Source organism: Danio rerio, chromosome 8 (genome assembly GCF_052040795.2).
Source record: "Danio rerio strain M-AB ecotype USA chromosome 8, GRCz13ab, whole genome shotgun sequence".
Classification (NCBI taxonomy): domain Eukaryota; kingdom Metazoa; phylum Chordata; class Actinopteri; order Cypriniformes; family Danionidae; genus Danio; species Danio rerio.
Genome location: NC_141028.1, coordinates 10,931,066 through 10,949,298, shown reverse-complemented (window position 1 = coordinate 10,949,298; position 18,233 = coordinate 10,931,066). Strand labels below are relative to the sequence as shown.

Here is an 18,233-nt window from a genome sequence, read left to right as displayed (position 1 = left end):
TACCACAAATATTCAAAATTACATACATCTCCAGTTCTGGCAGGAGCACTTATTAGTTTAGCTTAGCATAGATCATTGAATCGGATTAGACCATTAGCATCTCACTCTAAAATGACCAAAGAGTTTTTATAAATGTCTTATTTAAAGCTTGACTCTTGTACTAAGACTGACAGATAAAATATATATATATTCTAGGCTGATATGGCTTAAAACTATACTCTGTCTGGCATTCATACATTTATCATCTTGTTTTTCCCAAACTAGAACTCACATAGTCGTCAAGTTCTATCGCAAAACTGAAGTTGTTATTTTAGCACGTCTCCAACAAGGTGACAAACTTCCTGATCCGCATATCTTGCATGCATTGTGAAAAATGCATGAAAGACTCGAAGATTAATCTTATCAGTAAGCTCGCGTTCAGAGATCTGATGAGCGTGCGTGGATTAGAGTTTTGGAGAAGGTTCGAAAATCACTCAATATGTACTAAAAAGGGATTATGTATTTATTTGGTTTGATCTATCGAACGCATGTGGTTCCAGTAATCCAAAAGTGCATTCTGACAGTTGAGACATGTTCATTTTCACCTGGTAATACATGAAAACAATGTCATAGGATTATGAGCGGACTGAGCCATATGTGTTGACAGAGCGTCCATATCCATCTGTTGTGTAAAGTGGGGGGAGGTGTGGGGATCTATATTTATAGCCTCCCCTCATCACCCAAGAATCCAATCAGTTCTGCCTGTGTTTTTCTGCCTGCTCTTTAGTCGGGTGTGAAAGAGCTTGATGGGCGTGCTTTACAGGATGATGTGAACTGCTCAGCTGCGCTATTTCACCCACACCGCTCTCCCATTGCGCTTTTAGCTCTTCCAGAATAGAAAGCTTAACATATTTTCACCACACCTGAGGTGGCTGTCGGGTCATGAGCTGGTGGAAGTTAAGTCTGCGATCGTGTACAGTCATTCATTTATTTTTTTTCCGGCTTATTCCGTTTATTAATCAGGGCTCGCCACAGCGGGATGAACTGCCAACTTATCCAGCACATGTTTTACGCAGCGGCTGCTCTTCCAGCTGCAACCCCACACTGCGAAATACCCATACACTCCTGCACACACTCAATGGCCGATTCAGCATATTCAATTCACCTGTACTGCATGTCTTTGGACACGGGGAGAATCGTGTACAGTCATAATTGCAAAATAAACTATATTTTGTGATTAATAAGCTTCTAAGCAAACATAATCCAGAAATAGTTCATTGTAAAAATATCTGATAATTAACTCTTTCTGTATTTTAACTGTGTCTTCCATTTATTTACGGTTGTGAATTGCATTGTGGGACCTTGATCTCTGCTCTGTTGAGTTTTGGTGTTGTAAATTCAACTCTGCAGTTTAACAAAGTGACTTTTATTGACATTTTAGTATAGTCTGATATAATATAATTGATAAAAAAGCTACAGAGAGAAATTAGTCTGTAAAATGTGCTGGCAGTCTATCTCAAGGTTTTTGTACCGTAATATACAACCTCAACGCAGATAATATATCACTTTAAACTAATTAAAATGTTAATAAAAGTCACTTTTTCAAACTTTTCAAGGTTCAAAGTTGCTTTAAGGTCCTATAATACAATTTAAAGGCATAAATTAATAGGAAAAATTGCAAACATGAATCACAAAATACGGAAAACAGCTAATTTACGAATATTTTTTACAATGTGTGGATTCTTAGCACATAAATAAAAAATAGACATACTCTAAATACTGTAGGATTTTTTTTTGTAATTATTATAATGTTTTTGAACCATATTATTGACTTTATTATTTCACATGACAACTGGTGTAGCCTTCAGAAGTTTATTGGCTCAACACTTGACACTTCTCAACCATTTCCATTGATTACAAGCCATAAAACAGCTCATTATTATGCTTGATGTTGCAAACTTATACTGTCTTATTATTTTATTTTTATTTCTATGCATCATGAGGAACAGTATTCTTTATAGAGCAAGTAGTTTGACCACTTAATCTAATTTGTTATTCCTATTGATGTCCCTATAGATTAATGAATCTAAAACGATTGCAGCAAAGAGCGCACTCCCTCACTGCAGAATAAAACCATAGTAAAGTTCTTGACCAAATCTGTTGTGGTAATTTTGTAGTTGCTATAGTAACACAACAACTATATAATTCATTCATTCATTTTCTTTTTGGCTTAGTCCCTTTTTTTAATATGGGGTCGCCATTGTGGAATGAACCGAATAAATATGTTATTTATTCATAGAAATAAACCTTTTACATCTGTATATTTACTAAACATACAGTAAGTAGGCTATGAGGTATTAATACCTCAGATCATTCAATAAACCATAAATCATCCTGTTTTCCCCAAACATGAACCCCACCTTGCGTGTATTTGTTATTCGTCACCTTCTAGAACAAACATGAGCAGTTCAGATTGTCAAATTGTTATAATAGCAGATTCAATAAGGTTAATGAATTTTCCCATCCATACTGCTCACATGCATTGACAGACAATGTATAAATAACATGAAGATTAATCGTCCAGAGATCTCATGAGCCAACATGGATTAGAGTTTGGAGGGCATGAATGGGCATGAATTATTGATTTCTGTATTAACTGATCTGTTGTGTTCGACCAATCAGAAACAGTTATTCCACACCTTTTCCTCTATTATAGAAGTATTCAAGACCCTACACTGTAAAATAATGTGTAAATGATCAGTTTTCCGTATTTTGTGAGTCATGGTTTTATTTTTTCCCCATTTATTTTTGCTTTTGAACTGCATTATGGGATCTTGATCGTTCCTCCAATGCTTTTAGCTTTAAAAAGTTTGAAAAAAGTGACTTTTATTAACATTTTTAATAAAGTTGATTGTCTGTTTTGGTATTGTATGTTTATCAATGCAGTGGCGCAGTTGGTAGTGTTGTCGCCTTATCGCTGGTTCGAGCCTCGGCTGGGTCAGTTGGCCTATCTGTGTGGAGTTTGCATGTTCCGGGTGCTCCGGTGTCCCCCACAGTCCAAAGACATGTGGTACAGGTGAATTGGGTAGGCTAAATTGTCCTTAGTGAATGGGTGTGTGTGGATGTTTCCCAGTGATGGGTTGCAGCTGGAAGGGCATCCACTGCATGAAAACGTGCTGAATAAGTTGGCGGTTCATTCAACCCCGTATTAATAAAGGGACTAAGCTGAAAAGAAAATGAATGAATGATATTGTATGTTATTGTAATAAAACCTTGTAATAAACTGTCAGTACATTTTTTGTTATTTTACAGACTTATTTCTCTATATATTATTTCTTATACATTATATTATTTCAAACTACTTAAATGTCTATAAAAGTCACTTTGTTCAACTGTAGAGTTGAATTTTCAACATCAAAAGTCAACAGAGCAGAGATCAACATCCTATAATGCAATTCACAAACATAAATAAATGCAAAAAGAAAAAAAATATATATATAGTTTTTTTTGTTTATGATTTTTCTCTGTATCATATTTCCATTATATAAAGAGACAAACTTTATCTCGAGAGCTGCTTTGACAGATATTTCACCATGCATTTTACTGTTTTTGTGAGAAAACCTTTAATGTTTACACAAAGATTCCCACAAGCATTTTTACAACAATAAAAATTTGGCTTAATTTGAAGAAATAATGACTGAAATATATTCATATTGTACAGTGTAATGTACGTCTCTTAACGAAAAATAGTAATTACACGCTTTATCCATTTCTGAAATGTTAATAAAAACAGAATTTGAAAAACTAAATGTTTATTTTAATTAATTGCATGTGCTATTAGATTGCTATGACGTACAAATTAAACATTAAAATTAAGTGCAGAAAAATTCCAAACATTATCATTTATATTTACGTATTTTAAGATTTTTAGGTAGCACTTAAAAACTACCATCAGGATTCACCAAAGACACACAATCAAAATTATGCAATCAGAAACTGCGGTCATTTCAAGAGTTCCCACTTAGCTGATGATTGATTATAAAGCTTGTTTTGCATGCTGTCCAGGGAAAGAGCCCTAAACTCATTAGATCCTCGAGCCCGGGGCTCCCTCCTGTTTGCAAGTCGAGAGCGGAGTTTTGACTCCAGTTTTGACTCGAGAACTCCCCTGTTGTTGTAGCTAATAAACAGATAGTTGTTGGTTTTAAGAGATAACTACTTACTAGGAGCATGTCTATAGTGCCGATTTGCATTAGCCAATTAACTTAAGTTGCATGTCTTTAGACGGTTGAAGGAAACAGGGGAACCTGAAGGAAACCCACATGAGCATGGAAAGAACGTGTAAACTCCGTACAGAAACGTTGGCTGGCTTGGTAAGGACTAGAACCAGTGATGTTCTTGCTGTGAGGCAACAGTGCTAACCACTGGGCCACTGTGCCACCCTACTAGGAAAGGAGGAGGAGTAGGGGTGGAAGGGGGGATTCTTCAAAACGAAGATGGCTGTTATATGGAATTTTTACATGGGTATGTATAGTAGCTTAGGAATCGTAAATTGAATAATGTGGGACCGGCTGCAAACAATCATAAGCACATGATACTCTCGAAATTAGTTTATAAATAAACTTCACTTAGTTTAGATTTTCTGTTTTTTATTTTCTTTTTTTAATTCGATTTTTTTTCCTCAATGTAACTTATTTACTCTTTCTATGCTGCCTCTCGACTGACCTGGGGTCCAATTTTGTTCATGTAACCATGTTGTGAAGAAATAAAAGGCTTATCATCTTCATAATCATCATCTTCAATATTCTATTCTTCAATTTTTATTTTTATTTTTAGATAACATTCATCGTAAAAGAGTGATAAGTAAAATCATGCAATGTATTTAGTAAGCTTTGCTGAACTTATTTAAGGTTTGCATCTTCATGTAATGCTAAAAAATGCATTCAAACCTGTTTGCATTTTAACCGACACGATGGGTTCATGGTTAGCACTGTCGCCTCACAACAAGAAGGTCGCTGGTTTGAGTCCCAGCTGAGGCAGTTGCCGTTTCTGTGTGAAGCTGACGTGGGTTTACTCCGGGTGCTTTGGTTTTCCCCACAGTCTAAAGACATGCACTATAGGTAAATTGGGTAAAACAAATTAGTTTATCAATGCTGGGTTGCTGTCGCTATGTGAAGCTCTGGAATATTCTGGAATAGCTGTCAGTTCATTCCGCTGTGGTAACCCCAAGAGTTGTATATATATATATATATATATATATATATATATATATATATATATATATATATATATATATATATATATAATTATATGCATAAAACATATGCCAGAATAGTTGGTGGTTCATTCCACTGTGGTGACCCCTGATAAATAAGGGACAAAGCGAAGGAAAATGAATGAATGAATATTTACAACCCACTATGTGCATTTATCACAGCTGTCTCCAGTTCAGTTCTATGAGCAGAAAGGTTATCATCTCTGCAGAGAATACCATGGATAAAAAGAGCCCATAATGAAAGCACAGTCAAATGCTCCACGCTCTCGACGTCAGACACTGCAGTACGCGTAACCGTGTGTGTGTGAGTCACGCTTGTTCTTATTCAGCTCTACATGTTCACGCATTGACCCGCAGTCACATTCTCATGCATCATCCTCTCGCGGGGCATTAGCCATGCCATCCTCTTTTGTTTGCAAATCACAAGCCCACATATGCATATTTTCCCTCATCCAGCGAGCGGCAGAATCTGGGTTTGTCATCGGTCAGTGCAGCACATTGTGTCCTCTGCTTATTTCAGTAGGCAGTTCATCAAAAGCCTTCATTCTGAGTCTCGACTCCCAACAAAAGCTGTTGTTTTCTCAATGGAAGAGCTCCCGGACACTCGTTTCATTCATCTTGCTGCTTGTTGCGTTACGTTTTTTAGACCTTCTCACTTACATGTGCTTTAAATTGGCTGTGTAGCCGCTAGCCTGCAGAGCTAGCATTACGTAAGCGTGTCACTTCATCCCTTTTTTTCCTCCCTCTCCTTTGTATTCATTTTTTTCCCACTCTCAGTCACGCACAAATTGTCCTTCTTTATCTATTTAATTTGAATTAAGAGCAATGTAAAAATAACAGCACAAAACAAAGAAGAAAAATAAATCGAAACAGATGATGAAACAGATTAAATATGGAGCTCAAAAAGCTTAAAAAAGCTGTATAAGTATTTAAGGGAGTTTGCATGTTCTCCCCGTGTTGGCGTGGGTCTCCCCCGGGTGCTACGGTTTCTCCCAGAGTCCAAAAACATGCGCTATAGGTGAATTGAATAAACTCAATTGGCCGTAGTGTATGGGTTCATGTGAATGTAAGAGTGTTTCCCAGTGCTGGGTGTTTTGCTGCTGGAAGGGCATCTGCTATGTAAAATATATGCTGGAATAGTTGGCGGTTCATTCCTCTGTGGCGAAATAAGGGAATAAGCCGAAAGAAAGTGAATGAAGGATTTATACTATTGATTAATGGAGAAGGGGTAGGATAATAAAAGTTTTAAATATAAAGCTTAATGTCTAAACATTTTGAAGAAAAATAAAAGAAATCAAAAATATACAAAGCAGGTGCATAAATAAAGCATCACTCTTTAAAGGAAGAGAATAAACAATTTATAAATGTTGGTTGTTTTCAAAGCCTTTTTAGTGACTGAAGTAGAAATAATCTTAAAATAATGCAGCACTTGAGTAAGAAACATATAAAAACAATACTACTGGTTTGTAAACTTACTTTTCAGTATATCAGATCTTGTTGATAAAATAAGAAGATTAAAAAATACATTTTCTTTTTTTTTTAATGTAAGAATTCTGTTTTGAAATTATCAAAACATTTTCCCAAAGTAAGGACAAATCTTTATCAATGTTTTCAAATACAAAAAGAGAAAAGTATTTCTGCTTTAAGTTAGAATAATTGAATTGCCAGAATAAATGAACAAATCTCTGGGTAATGTTTATTTTAAAACAATGTGCATTTCTTAGTGTGCCTGACACAGTTGAGTGGGCTTGACAAACCACCTGTAAAAAACACACTCTCACTTTTCCAGACACTTGCACCAGTTTAGCACCAGACATTTTCTTACAGTCCCTCCATATCTCTATAAAAACATTACATTTCTGACCGTACCTCACACAGGTGAGTGGGCTTTACAACCCCCCTGTAGAAACACTCTTCTCTACATATAAATGGGATACTTTACTTAAACTTAATCTTACAATGACTCAATAAGAAAAACAATGTTTACATGGGAATGTACATCAAATCTTGCTGCACTACTTGTTTTCTTTAACTCTAAATATTTATTTTGCACAATATTGTTCTGTCCTATGTACTTGTGCAGTCTGTTAAGTATCTATAGTGTATTTATAATTAGTAGTTAGTATATTTAGATTGGCGCTCTGGTATGTTTGTTATGTTTAGGTTGAAAATAGCTCTTGCACTCACCGGCCACTCTATTAGGTACACCTGTACACCCAGCTTTTCGTTAAAGCAAATTTCTGATCAGCCAATCACATGGCAGCAACTCAATGCATTCAGGCATGAAGACATAGTCAAGACGATCTGCTGCAGTTCCAACAGAGCATCAGAATAGAAAAGAAAGGTGGTTTAAGTGACTTTAAACGTGGCATGGTTAGTATAGTATAAACTAAGGTGTACCTAATAAAGTGGCCGGTAAATGTATGTCGTGTTGTTGTTTTTTCCGTCAATACGCACAAACGCCCTTACTCAAGCCAATGAGTGCCAGGTGACATCACAAAGACTTTTCATTTAGCACGCTAGTGGATAATCTGCACCGCACTAGCATCCAGCCCCCTCCATAAGCCGCTGCTGTGTCTGTCAATCTCAGATCAGTAGAGCGGAGGGTTATTGCTGCCGACGCGTCAGTGTGATGCCGCAGACCGCATGATGAATGCTAATGCAGCCAAATCCACTCTGACGTGCCAACATGTGAAGTAGCTCATAATCACAATAGACCCTGATGTCGTAATACTGTGACGATGTGTTTTTTTGCATGAGGTCGATTGGCTTCATGCATCATGAGACACGGTTATGTTTCTTGGTATTATTATATTGGTGCTTTATGATCCCTTGTGACTGGAAAATGCAGTTCTTTGCATGTCATAAGCAGCGTTTGACCTTCAAAATTGATCAGGTTTATTTTAAGACATGTTGCTGTTTTCATTGTGAGAAAACCGTTAAAGAGATAGTTCACTCACCATTTACTCACTCTTAAAGGGATAGTTCACCCAAAAATGAAAATGATGTAATCGTTTACTCATCCTTAACTTGTTCTAAATCTCTGTGAGTTACTTTTTCCTGTTGTGCATAAAGGAAGATATTTAGAAAAATGTTGGAAACCTGTTGACTCCCATAGTATTTAGTAGTCTGGATGTCAATGGTTATAGGCCTTCTAACATTCTTATTAATGTTTTCTTTTGTGTTTAACCGAAAAACAAACACAGAAAGGCTTGGAACCCTTGAAGTTGAGTATATAGTGAGTAAATTTACATTTTAGGCTGAACTATCTCCAAAATGATTATTCATTTATTTTCCTTTGGCTTAGTCCCTTATTTATCAGGGGTCCCCACAGCGGAATAAACCACCAACTATTCCGGCATATGTTTTCACAGCAGATGCCCTTCCAGCTGCAACCCAGTACTGGGAAACACCTATACACATATTCACACACACATATTCATATACTACACCGAATTTAGTAATCCAGTTCACTTATAGCGCATGTGTTTGGATTGTGGGGTAAACTGGAGCACCTGGAGGAAACCCACACCAACACATGGAGAACATGTAAACTCAGAACACACAGAGATGCCAACTGACTCAGCCGGGACTCAAACCAGCACCCTTCTTGTTGTGGGGCGACAGTGCTAACCACTGAGCCACCATGCCGCTCCCAAAAACGATTTCTTTTTTTGGGGGGGCTAAATCCAAAAGAAGATATTTTGAAGAATAAATATAACCAAAACGTGGGTGGTCCCTGTTAATTTCCATAGCAAGGAGTAAATATTGTACTATGGAAGTCAATTGGTGACATAATTGTGATTTTTTTTTTAAGTACTGTTTCTTTAATGCATTGAATTATTTCAGACCTTTTCATCTAAGCTCACTAACTTTTCACTGAACATCTAAAATGTTTCAGAAAGGTTAAGTGAGTTGCAAATGTCTTTTCATATTATGTTTAACCCTGTTTTTCCTTCTTTTCTGTTGTACAGGAGTCTTCCTCATTCCCTATGTGTTATTCATATTTCTGGGAGGCATTCCGATATTCTTCCTGGAGATTGCGCTGGGACAGTTTATGAAGGCTGGAAGCATCAACGTGTGGAACATTGCCCCTCTTTTTAAAGGTTTGTCTTTTACATCTCGTACTTTAGTTGCACTTAAAACAATGCACGTTCATTCTTTATTTAAAGTAATTAAATATTTAATATTAATAATAATAATAATTAAATATTTAATAATAATAGTTAAATAAATATTTAATGATAATAATAATAATACGCTGTATGGATACCTGTTATGTTAATGTTCAAAATTAACCTGATTTAACATTCACAAACTGGGATTAAAGCGTCTTTTATAACTGTGCTGACATGCGGCTGTGGTGAAAAATTACAGCGATTTTACCGTCTTTAACTTACTTTATTACAAACATGCACTCTCTTAAAAAAACGTTTTAAACTCATTCTTGATCACATTTGATGATGACTGATGATCACAGAGAGCTGAACAGATCTGTTAGTCCTGGTTGCTTTGCGCAAGTCCGGTCTTGTTGATATAATTATACTTGTTACTACGGAGACATGTTAATGTGTGTCTGTCAATCAATTAGGTGGGCAGGGAAAAGTTGTGGTGGGCATCAAAATGGGAGGGATTTGGATCTTATTTTAAAGTCAGGACATTTAAAAAAATAGACTTACTGTCTTTATATCACCCCAATATGACTGTGAACACATACTAACACACAGTAGTCCTGTCCAAACAGCTTACAATTTTCATCATAAGTGACCTTTAAATCATAAGCAGTGTATAAATACAGGCATGATAGAACAGGTAAAAAAAACAGGTATAAATGCCTCACCTTAAAATTTCTTACATTATTTAAAACACCAGGCAACTGTAAATGAGACACATTTTAATACAAGTCAATAAGTGGGAGGCTTGAATGTTTAATTGAAGGTGTGTTTTGGTATGCACATTTGTAAAACCGTGACGTACAATTTACCCCATGGCGGTTCTACTGTTGTTGTAAACAACTGTAAATCAAAGCTAACTCTTTTACTGGTATGATTTACCAGCACACAATACTGTACACCTGAAGGGGTTTCGTTTGGTGTGAAAACGAATTTTTGGAACGCCTTAATGCCTTTACCTTGAGTAACATTGTCCTTTGCTGGTTTGTTTCAGGACTCGGTTATGCCTCCATGGTGATTGTGTTCTTCTGCAACACGTACTACATTATGGTTTTGGCCTGGGGTTTCTACTACTTCATCAAGTCCTTCAACGCCACACTGCCCTGGTCCACCTGCGACAACCCCTGGAACACAGAGAACTGCATCGAGATCTTCCGGCAGGGTGACTGCAAGAACGGCACAATTGGAAACTCCACATTCGGCAACCTGACGTGCGAAGAGCTTGCAAATGGCCGCTCTCCTATCATTGAATTCTGGGAGTGAGTCTTTTCTCTTGCCATTAATCACAAGCAGGGCCGGTCAGAATCTGCGGGCATTATTTGCTACAACATTTCTGCACAGAACTTCGTAAAAAAATTGTATGCAGAATGATCAGTCTCTCATATAGCATATCTTCTAAAATACAGATAATATTACTTTACAAGGGCGAGGCAGTGGCGCAGTAGGTAGTGCTGTCGCCTCACAGCATGAAGGTCGCTGGGTTGCTGGTTCGAACCTCGGCTCAGTTGGTGTTTCTGTGTGGAGTTTGCATGTTCTCCCTGCCATCGCTTGGGTTTTCTCCAGGTGCTCTGGTTTCCGGTACAGGTGAATTGGGTAGGCTAAATTGTCCGTAGTATGTGTGTGTGTTAATGTTTCCCAGAGATGGGTTGCGGCTGGAAGGGCATCCGCTGCGTAAAAACTTGCTGGATAAGTTGGCGGTTCATTCCGCTGTGGCGACCCAGCATTAATAAAGGGACTAAGCCGACAAGAAAATAAATGAATGAATTACTTTACAAAACTGTATTATACATAAACCAAAAAAACGTGCATATTATTTGATAATACTAAATACTGATATAAAAATAGTATATATTGTATACTACATTATATATTTTATGCAGATGAAATCTGAATTATTAGCCCCCCTGTGTATTTTCCCCCAATTTAATAAATTATTTAATACATTTCTAATAACTGATCTTTAATGATGACAGTACATCATATTTTACTTGACATTTTTCAAGATTAAGCAAGTCTTTGTATAATGATGGTTTGTTCTGTAGACAATCAAAAAAATTAATGCTTAAGGAGGCTAATAATATTGACCTTAACTGCTTTCATTCTAGCCAAAATAAAGCAAATAAGACTTTCTCCAGAAGAAAAAATATTGTAGGAAATACTGTGAAAAATTCCTTGATATGTCAAACAACGTTTAAGAAATATTTGGAATTAATAATTATAATTCACAGGGAGGTGAATAATTTTGACTTCAACTGTATATTTTTTATTACACACATTTACATGAGTAAATAAATAGATTGAATTATGGGAATTTGCAGATATCTGTGCACGTAGATTCTGTGTGAGCCCTATCATAACCAATCAACATTTCAAATTGCTTTTATGTAAGAAGCACTAGTGACAAGATTAATGAGTTCAGTTCAGCTTTGTTTGTATAGCGCTTTTACAGTGTAGATTGTGTCAAAGCAGCTTCACATGAATGGTCAAAGTAAATTGGAACAGTGTAGTTCAGTCTTTTTAGTGTTTAAGTTCAGTTCAGTTTAGCTCAGTTCAGTGTGGTTTATCTGAGTTCTTGTTGAATGGTTTGTTTAAAGCGAAACTAGTGGTGTGTGAAATGCTCAGTTGTCGTGCATTTGGCTTCAGTCCAAATGTGTTGCTCTTTGAGCATGTTGTTCCTTGTTTGATGTTATTTTCACTTATTAAAGTTCATTAGGTTCTTTTAATTCTGGAAATTACAGTATATAACCAAGCAATATTTGAAATTCCTTCCTGATTTACACTTTTTTGTATGAACCACTTGTTAAAAGATGACGTTTATGACGTTCTTGTTAAATGACCTGTTGAAACTAGGTGTGTGTGAGATGCCTAAATGTGTGGTGCTTTGAGCATGTTTTACTTACTATTTTCATAATTTAAGTTGCTTTGAGTGTCAATGACAGATGAATCATTTATATATACAGTGCTCAGCATATATGAGTACACCCCTCACAAGTCTATCTTTAAATTTCATATTTTCATAGGAAGCTATACAATATTATATTTGTACGGATACATTAGATTAGTCGGTACTGAAGCCAAATCTGAAGCTTATGCAACAAAATAACGTACGATAAAGGTCCAAAAACTAGTAACCAACCAAATTTATATGTTGGAGAAAAATATTAAATACAAATTTTAAAAAGATGAAAAATCAAGAGAAGCAAAAAAATATACAAACATTGTGTAGGTTTAATTTATTCTTGCAATATTTCGCTTAAATTTAATTGTAAATAAATCTTTCAATTTCTAAAAATGTTTGGTGACTAAAATACATATTTTTTTTTATTTATCTGATTAATAAATCTGTTTTGTTTAATAGCACCAAAATACATTGCCTATATTCACTGAGAAATGGATAAAAATTTATTTTCAAAATGGGGTGCACTCAATTACTGTATGCCGAGCACTGTATATATATTTCACAAAGGGGCTATATATAAATAATATTTTAATATAAAATAAAATATATAAATATATAATTATAAAATAAGAATGACACAGTGGCTCACTGTCACCTCACAGCTCATAAGATCCATGAGCCCGGGGCTCCCTCCTGTTTGCAGGGTGAGAGGGGAGTTTGAGCTCAGGTAGATCTCGATGAACTCCCCCCTTATTTAGAGCTGATGACAGATTATAAGTTGCTCTTCACTTATCACACATGCCTGTGGACTGTGGGGGAAATCTGAGAACTCGGGGGAAACCCACACGAGCACAGGGAGAACACGAAGACTCAGAAATGACAACTGGCCTTTTAAGCATTTGAACCAGTGACGTTCTTGCTGTAAGGCAACAGTACTAACCACTGGGCCACTATGCCGCCCTATAAAAGGAAAGATGAAGGAGTATAGTTGGAAGGGGCGGATTCTTCAAGGTGAAAATAACTAAAGTAAGACACTCTGGGTATTTATAGTTAGGAATCATCTGATTGGTGAATTATGTCTTAGCTAATGCGGCACCAGTCGTGATCAATCATAAGCATGAAATTAGTTTATAAATAGACTTCACAAAATTATTAGTTTTCCCTTTAATATTTTGACGTTTAATAGCATCAATACATATAATTCGTAATATATTGACATTAATATTCTTCATATTTTTACATTTTATACATGTTGCAAAAATTATCTTTAAAACGCCAATCTAAAAAATCTGAAAGTCACAGTATATAAACAGAGTTTATTTGAAACGCCTTTCATTTTAATGCAAGAGATTCCTGTGCCTTTGTGGTTAAAATTTAAAATGCATTTTGTCTTTTTTTTTATCCCAGATGTTAAAGCCGGTTAGACACTTATTTCGCTCTCTGGTCGTTATGAACCTGTGGCATTACATTTGGTCATGTGGACTCTACAATCCTGGATCTGTGTTTGGGGTTTATGAATCTACATAGGCATTGGTTATTCAAGGTGAAACCTCTGATTTGGAGGGACATCTGTTTTCAGAGCTCGTGGATTGACCGTTCAAAGTGGCTCATGGTTAGTTTTAATGTCATGAGTGACAGAGGATTATATATTATGAGTGAAACAGGTTTAACTTTAATTTTAAAGTCACGTCAGTATAATTTCAAGTACAGAAGTGGGGGGAAAATAAATATGAAATTATTGTTCGTTTTTTTTTTGGTAGTTTTACTTAGCTTACTGAACAAGTTTAAATAAATACATTTATTTATTTATTTTAAATAAATGTAAATAAATACATTTTAAATAAATAAATACATTAAATAAATACAATTTATACAATTTAAATAAAATAAATACAATTTAAATAAATACAATTTATAAAATTTAAATACATTTAAATAAATACATTTTAGCTACAGTTTAATTACAATGTCTCTTAAGGATAAAAAAAAAAAAAAAGTATTACAATTCAGGGCTCAACGATAAGGACTGCCCGATGGCCCGGGGCCAGCATGTGAGATGCTCAGGACAGTAGACAGTATCATTACTGGCCTGATTGGGCCAGTGCTGCCTTGTCACTAAAGTTTAATTTGCTTGCGACTTTTTGTCAGTTGCGTGCAAAAACAGTCTTAGAATCGAGAAACAGTTTGGGTTTTTAAGCCTTCAAATGTTACCTTCTCTGTGATGTCGTAAGCACTATATTGCTTTTCTGATTGTATGTTGTAAGCACGTTATTTTTTTTCCTCAACAACCAGTACAGCGAGACGGCTACATCAAATGCTGATGCTAAAAGAATATAACATACAGATATCATATTTATATGTCATATAAACATATTAAAATAAAATATGGTCATTATACAACAAATATACACTCACTGGCCACTTTATTAGGTACACCTGTCTAACTGCTCATTAATGCAAATTTCTAATCAGCCAATCACATGGCAGCAACTTAAAGCAATTAGGCATGTAGACATGGTCAAGAGGATCTGCTGCTGTTCAAACCGAGCATAAGAATGAGAAAGAAAGGTGATTTAAGTGACTTTGAACATGGCATGGTTGTTGGTGCCAGATTGGCTGGTCTGAATATTTCAGAAACTGCTGATCTACTGGGATCTACACTTAAAATCAGGAAAGTACACAGGCTTACCGATATTGGACAATAGAAGATTGGAAAAACGTTGTCTGGTCTGATGAGTCTCGATTTCTGCTGCAACATTCAGATGGTCTAATGGTCAGAATTTGGCATCAACAACATGAAAGCCTGGATCCATCCTGCCTTTTATCAACAGTTCAGGCTGGTGGGGGTGGTGTAATGGTGTGGGGGATATTTTCTTGGCACACTTTGGGCCCATTAGTACCAATTGAGCATCATGTCAACACCACAGCCTACCTGAGTATTGATGCTGACCATGTCCATCCCTTTATGACCCCTGTGTACTCCTCTTCTGATGGCTTTTATCAGCAGGATAGTGCGCCATGTCATAAAGCGTAAATCATCTTGGACTGGTTTCTTAAACATGGCAATGAGTTCACTGTACTCAAATGGCCTCCACAGTCCTCAGAACTCAATCCAATAGAGCCACTTTGAAATGTAGTGGAAGGGGAGATTCGCATCATGGATGTGCAGCAGACAAATCTGCAGCAACTGTGTGATGCTGTCATATCAATATGGACTAAAATCTCTGAGGAATATTTCCAGTACCTTGTTGAATCTATGCCACAAAGGATTAAGGCAGTCTTGAAGGCAAAAGGGGATCCAACCCAATACTAGTAAGGTGTACCTAATAAAGTGGCCAGTGAGTGTTTGTTTTCAACGATTGGAATAACAAATATGTACACATATGTTCAAATATATTCTATATTCATGTATGAACACATATATAAAATTATAGCTAATGTATTTGAACATATATATTGTAATTCCAATAACTGAAAACATGTAAATGACCATTTATTAAATATTTTGTAATGCGTCTAACATCTACAGTAGGACTATTTATATAAGGTAAAAACAAATATGAACTAGTACCTCATATATCTATAGTTTGCATACACAGCATTGCCATATATCAGATTTCTATGTGGATCTCAGAGTGTTTTTGACTGATGACTGTGCTTCTCTGTCTCAGGAACAAGGTTTTGAACATCTCGGATGGGCTGGATGAGCCGGGCGCCGTTAATTGGGAGCTGATGCTGTGCTTGCTGGCCGTGTGGGTGATGGTTTACTTCTGCGTCTGGAAGGGAGTGAAGTCCACAGGCAAGGTGAGGTGCTCCATATTAAACGTGTGAACTCAGTGTGAGGCGATGGCAGGTATAAGACGCACTCAGTCACATGGACAGCAGAGAATCACATCCCGTCACTGCATCTTAAGCTCAGTTACATAACACTGAGAACTTGCTCATGACCAGAACTGGAGAACACACTAGCTAAACTGACTGCAAGCAAATTCTTTGGGGAAAAAATCAATTATTAATGAAGTTATGAACAAAAAAGAAGCCTACTTTTTTAAAAGGGAGGTGATATATAGATATTTCTAAAACTAGGAACTGGTACTTTTAAATATGAAAAATGCACCACGTTCATTAATAATTTGTTAGTCAAAACCTTTGAATTCAGCACGTGCTCTCACGCGGAAATCGACTGTCTTGTGTAACCTTCCACAATATACCCCCCTCCCTGTGCATCTCATTATCATAACTCCACCCACCGCTGCACTATCACACTGGCACAGAACAGCAGCATTACAGTCCCTGCGGTGGCTCTGAAGGGACATATCAGAAAGTGCCCCGTCAGAGTGTGTGTGTCGTCGCTTACGAGTGTGTGTCTGCAGTGGGACGTGATCAGGTGCTCGTACTAGTGGCCGACAGCCATATATTCCCTCTCTCTCTCCCTCTCTTTCTCTCAGGGAGGCGGGATCATATGATGAGCATAATATAATCACTTCACTTTATTACTGCTGTATTAAAGGTCATGCTTGTATTATCAGCACACTTCACTGACGTTTGCTTATTACTGTACATTTTGAAAAGGGTCAAACAGAGAGTTATCAGCACATTTTCTTTGGTGTTTGATTAGATTAGGCATTGCAAATGTTTTATGGCTTTTTAAATATGCAAATGAGCTTATTACTGTGTATTTAAATTGGGTAAAGCTGAGAGTTTTCAGCACACTCTCTTTGGTGTTTGATTGGATTAGACATTGCAACTATTTTATGGCTTTTTAAATATGCTAATTATTTTTTTGTTCTTGTTAAACATGACAGTTCTAACATAAAAATCTGAACTTTGGGTATAAAGTCACAGTGTATTTCAAAAATACTGAGGAAAAAGCTTTTTTTTTGTAGAATAAATTGTATAAAATCATGCTAATTATGTTTGAACCACTTGAGAAACTCCTGAATATAGATATAAATCATTTTTTAACAGTTGCGGAATTTGAAATTTATAGTAAAAATATGTATTGTAATTGAACAAATTTTTCAAGTACTATATTGCGGCTGGAACGGCATCTGCTGCTGGACACATGCTGGAATAGTTGGCAGTTCATTTCACTGTGGTGAACCCTGATAAATAAGGGACTAAGCTGAAGGAAACATGATAAAATAAACGCTTCAAAGTATATTTAGGGAGTTTTGTTTTTATTAAGGCTGATTTATACTTCTGCGTCAAGTGCACGCGTGTGGTGTGGCGCAGCTTTCGTACGGTCGCAGATGCCAGCGCCCACCTCTCAAAAAATGTAACTACATGTCACAACAACGCAGTTGCGGAATAGGAGCTCAGTAGCAGTGACAAGTGTGGGCAGTTCTGAAATCCGGGAACCCGATGAAGCGAGTGTTTACAAGTGTGGAGTCCCGTGAAGGAGCTCCAGATGGAAACTTTTGATTTGTGTTTGTACAATACGGTAGCGATCAGAAAATAAAAAAAAAAAAACTGCGAAGAAACTCAACACTAATATAGGCAGGACAAGTTTACTTATATAGCACATTTAATTTCAAGTGCTTTACATAAACAAGAATAAAAGAAACAAGAAAATAAAAATGATTAAAAGAATTTAAAAAATGATTAAAACAGATAAAAACCAATGAAAAAACAATGAAAAAGAAACGAAAGAAAGAAAAAGAAAGACATAGCAATAATAAACGAAGTAAAAATCTTCTGTCAGCTAGCATATTGGAAGAGGTATTGCAGAGTAACACAAGATGCAGAAGTATAAGTAAAGTTTCACAAACTAATTTCGAGAGGAGCACGTGATATGATAAAGCACGACTGGCTTGTCATCTGTAATCAGTAATAATCCAATCAGAGTGATCCAAGCTTACTATAAATGGATCATTTTCTCCCTACCACTCTAACTTCGTTTTGGAAGAAT

The 18,233-nt window shown here is 36.3% G+C and overlaps 1 protein-coding gene across 4 annotated transcripts in view; it reads left to right on the top strand.

Moving 5' to 3' along the window:
• Positions 1–18,233, top strand: part of slc6a8 (solute carrier family 6 member 8) — a 66,704-nt gene that overhangs the window by 14,995 nt on the left and 33,476 nt on the right. For all 4 annotated transcript variants that reach the window (XR_015497224.1, XR_015497223.1, XR_015497222.1 and 1 more), the window contains 3 exon segments: positions 9,226–9,357; positions 10,418–10,682; positions 15,994–16,126. Coding sequence is in view for 1 of the 4 variants with exons in the window: in NM_001327868.1 (NP_001314797.1) it covers positions 9,226–9,357; positions 10,418–10,682; positions 15,994–16,126 (530 nt within the window). In the remaining 3 variants the exon portion in view is untranslated.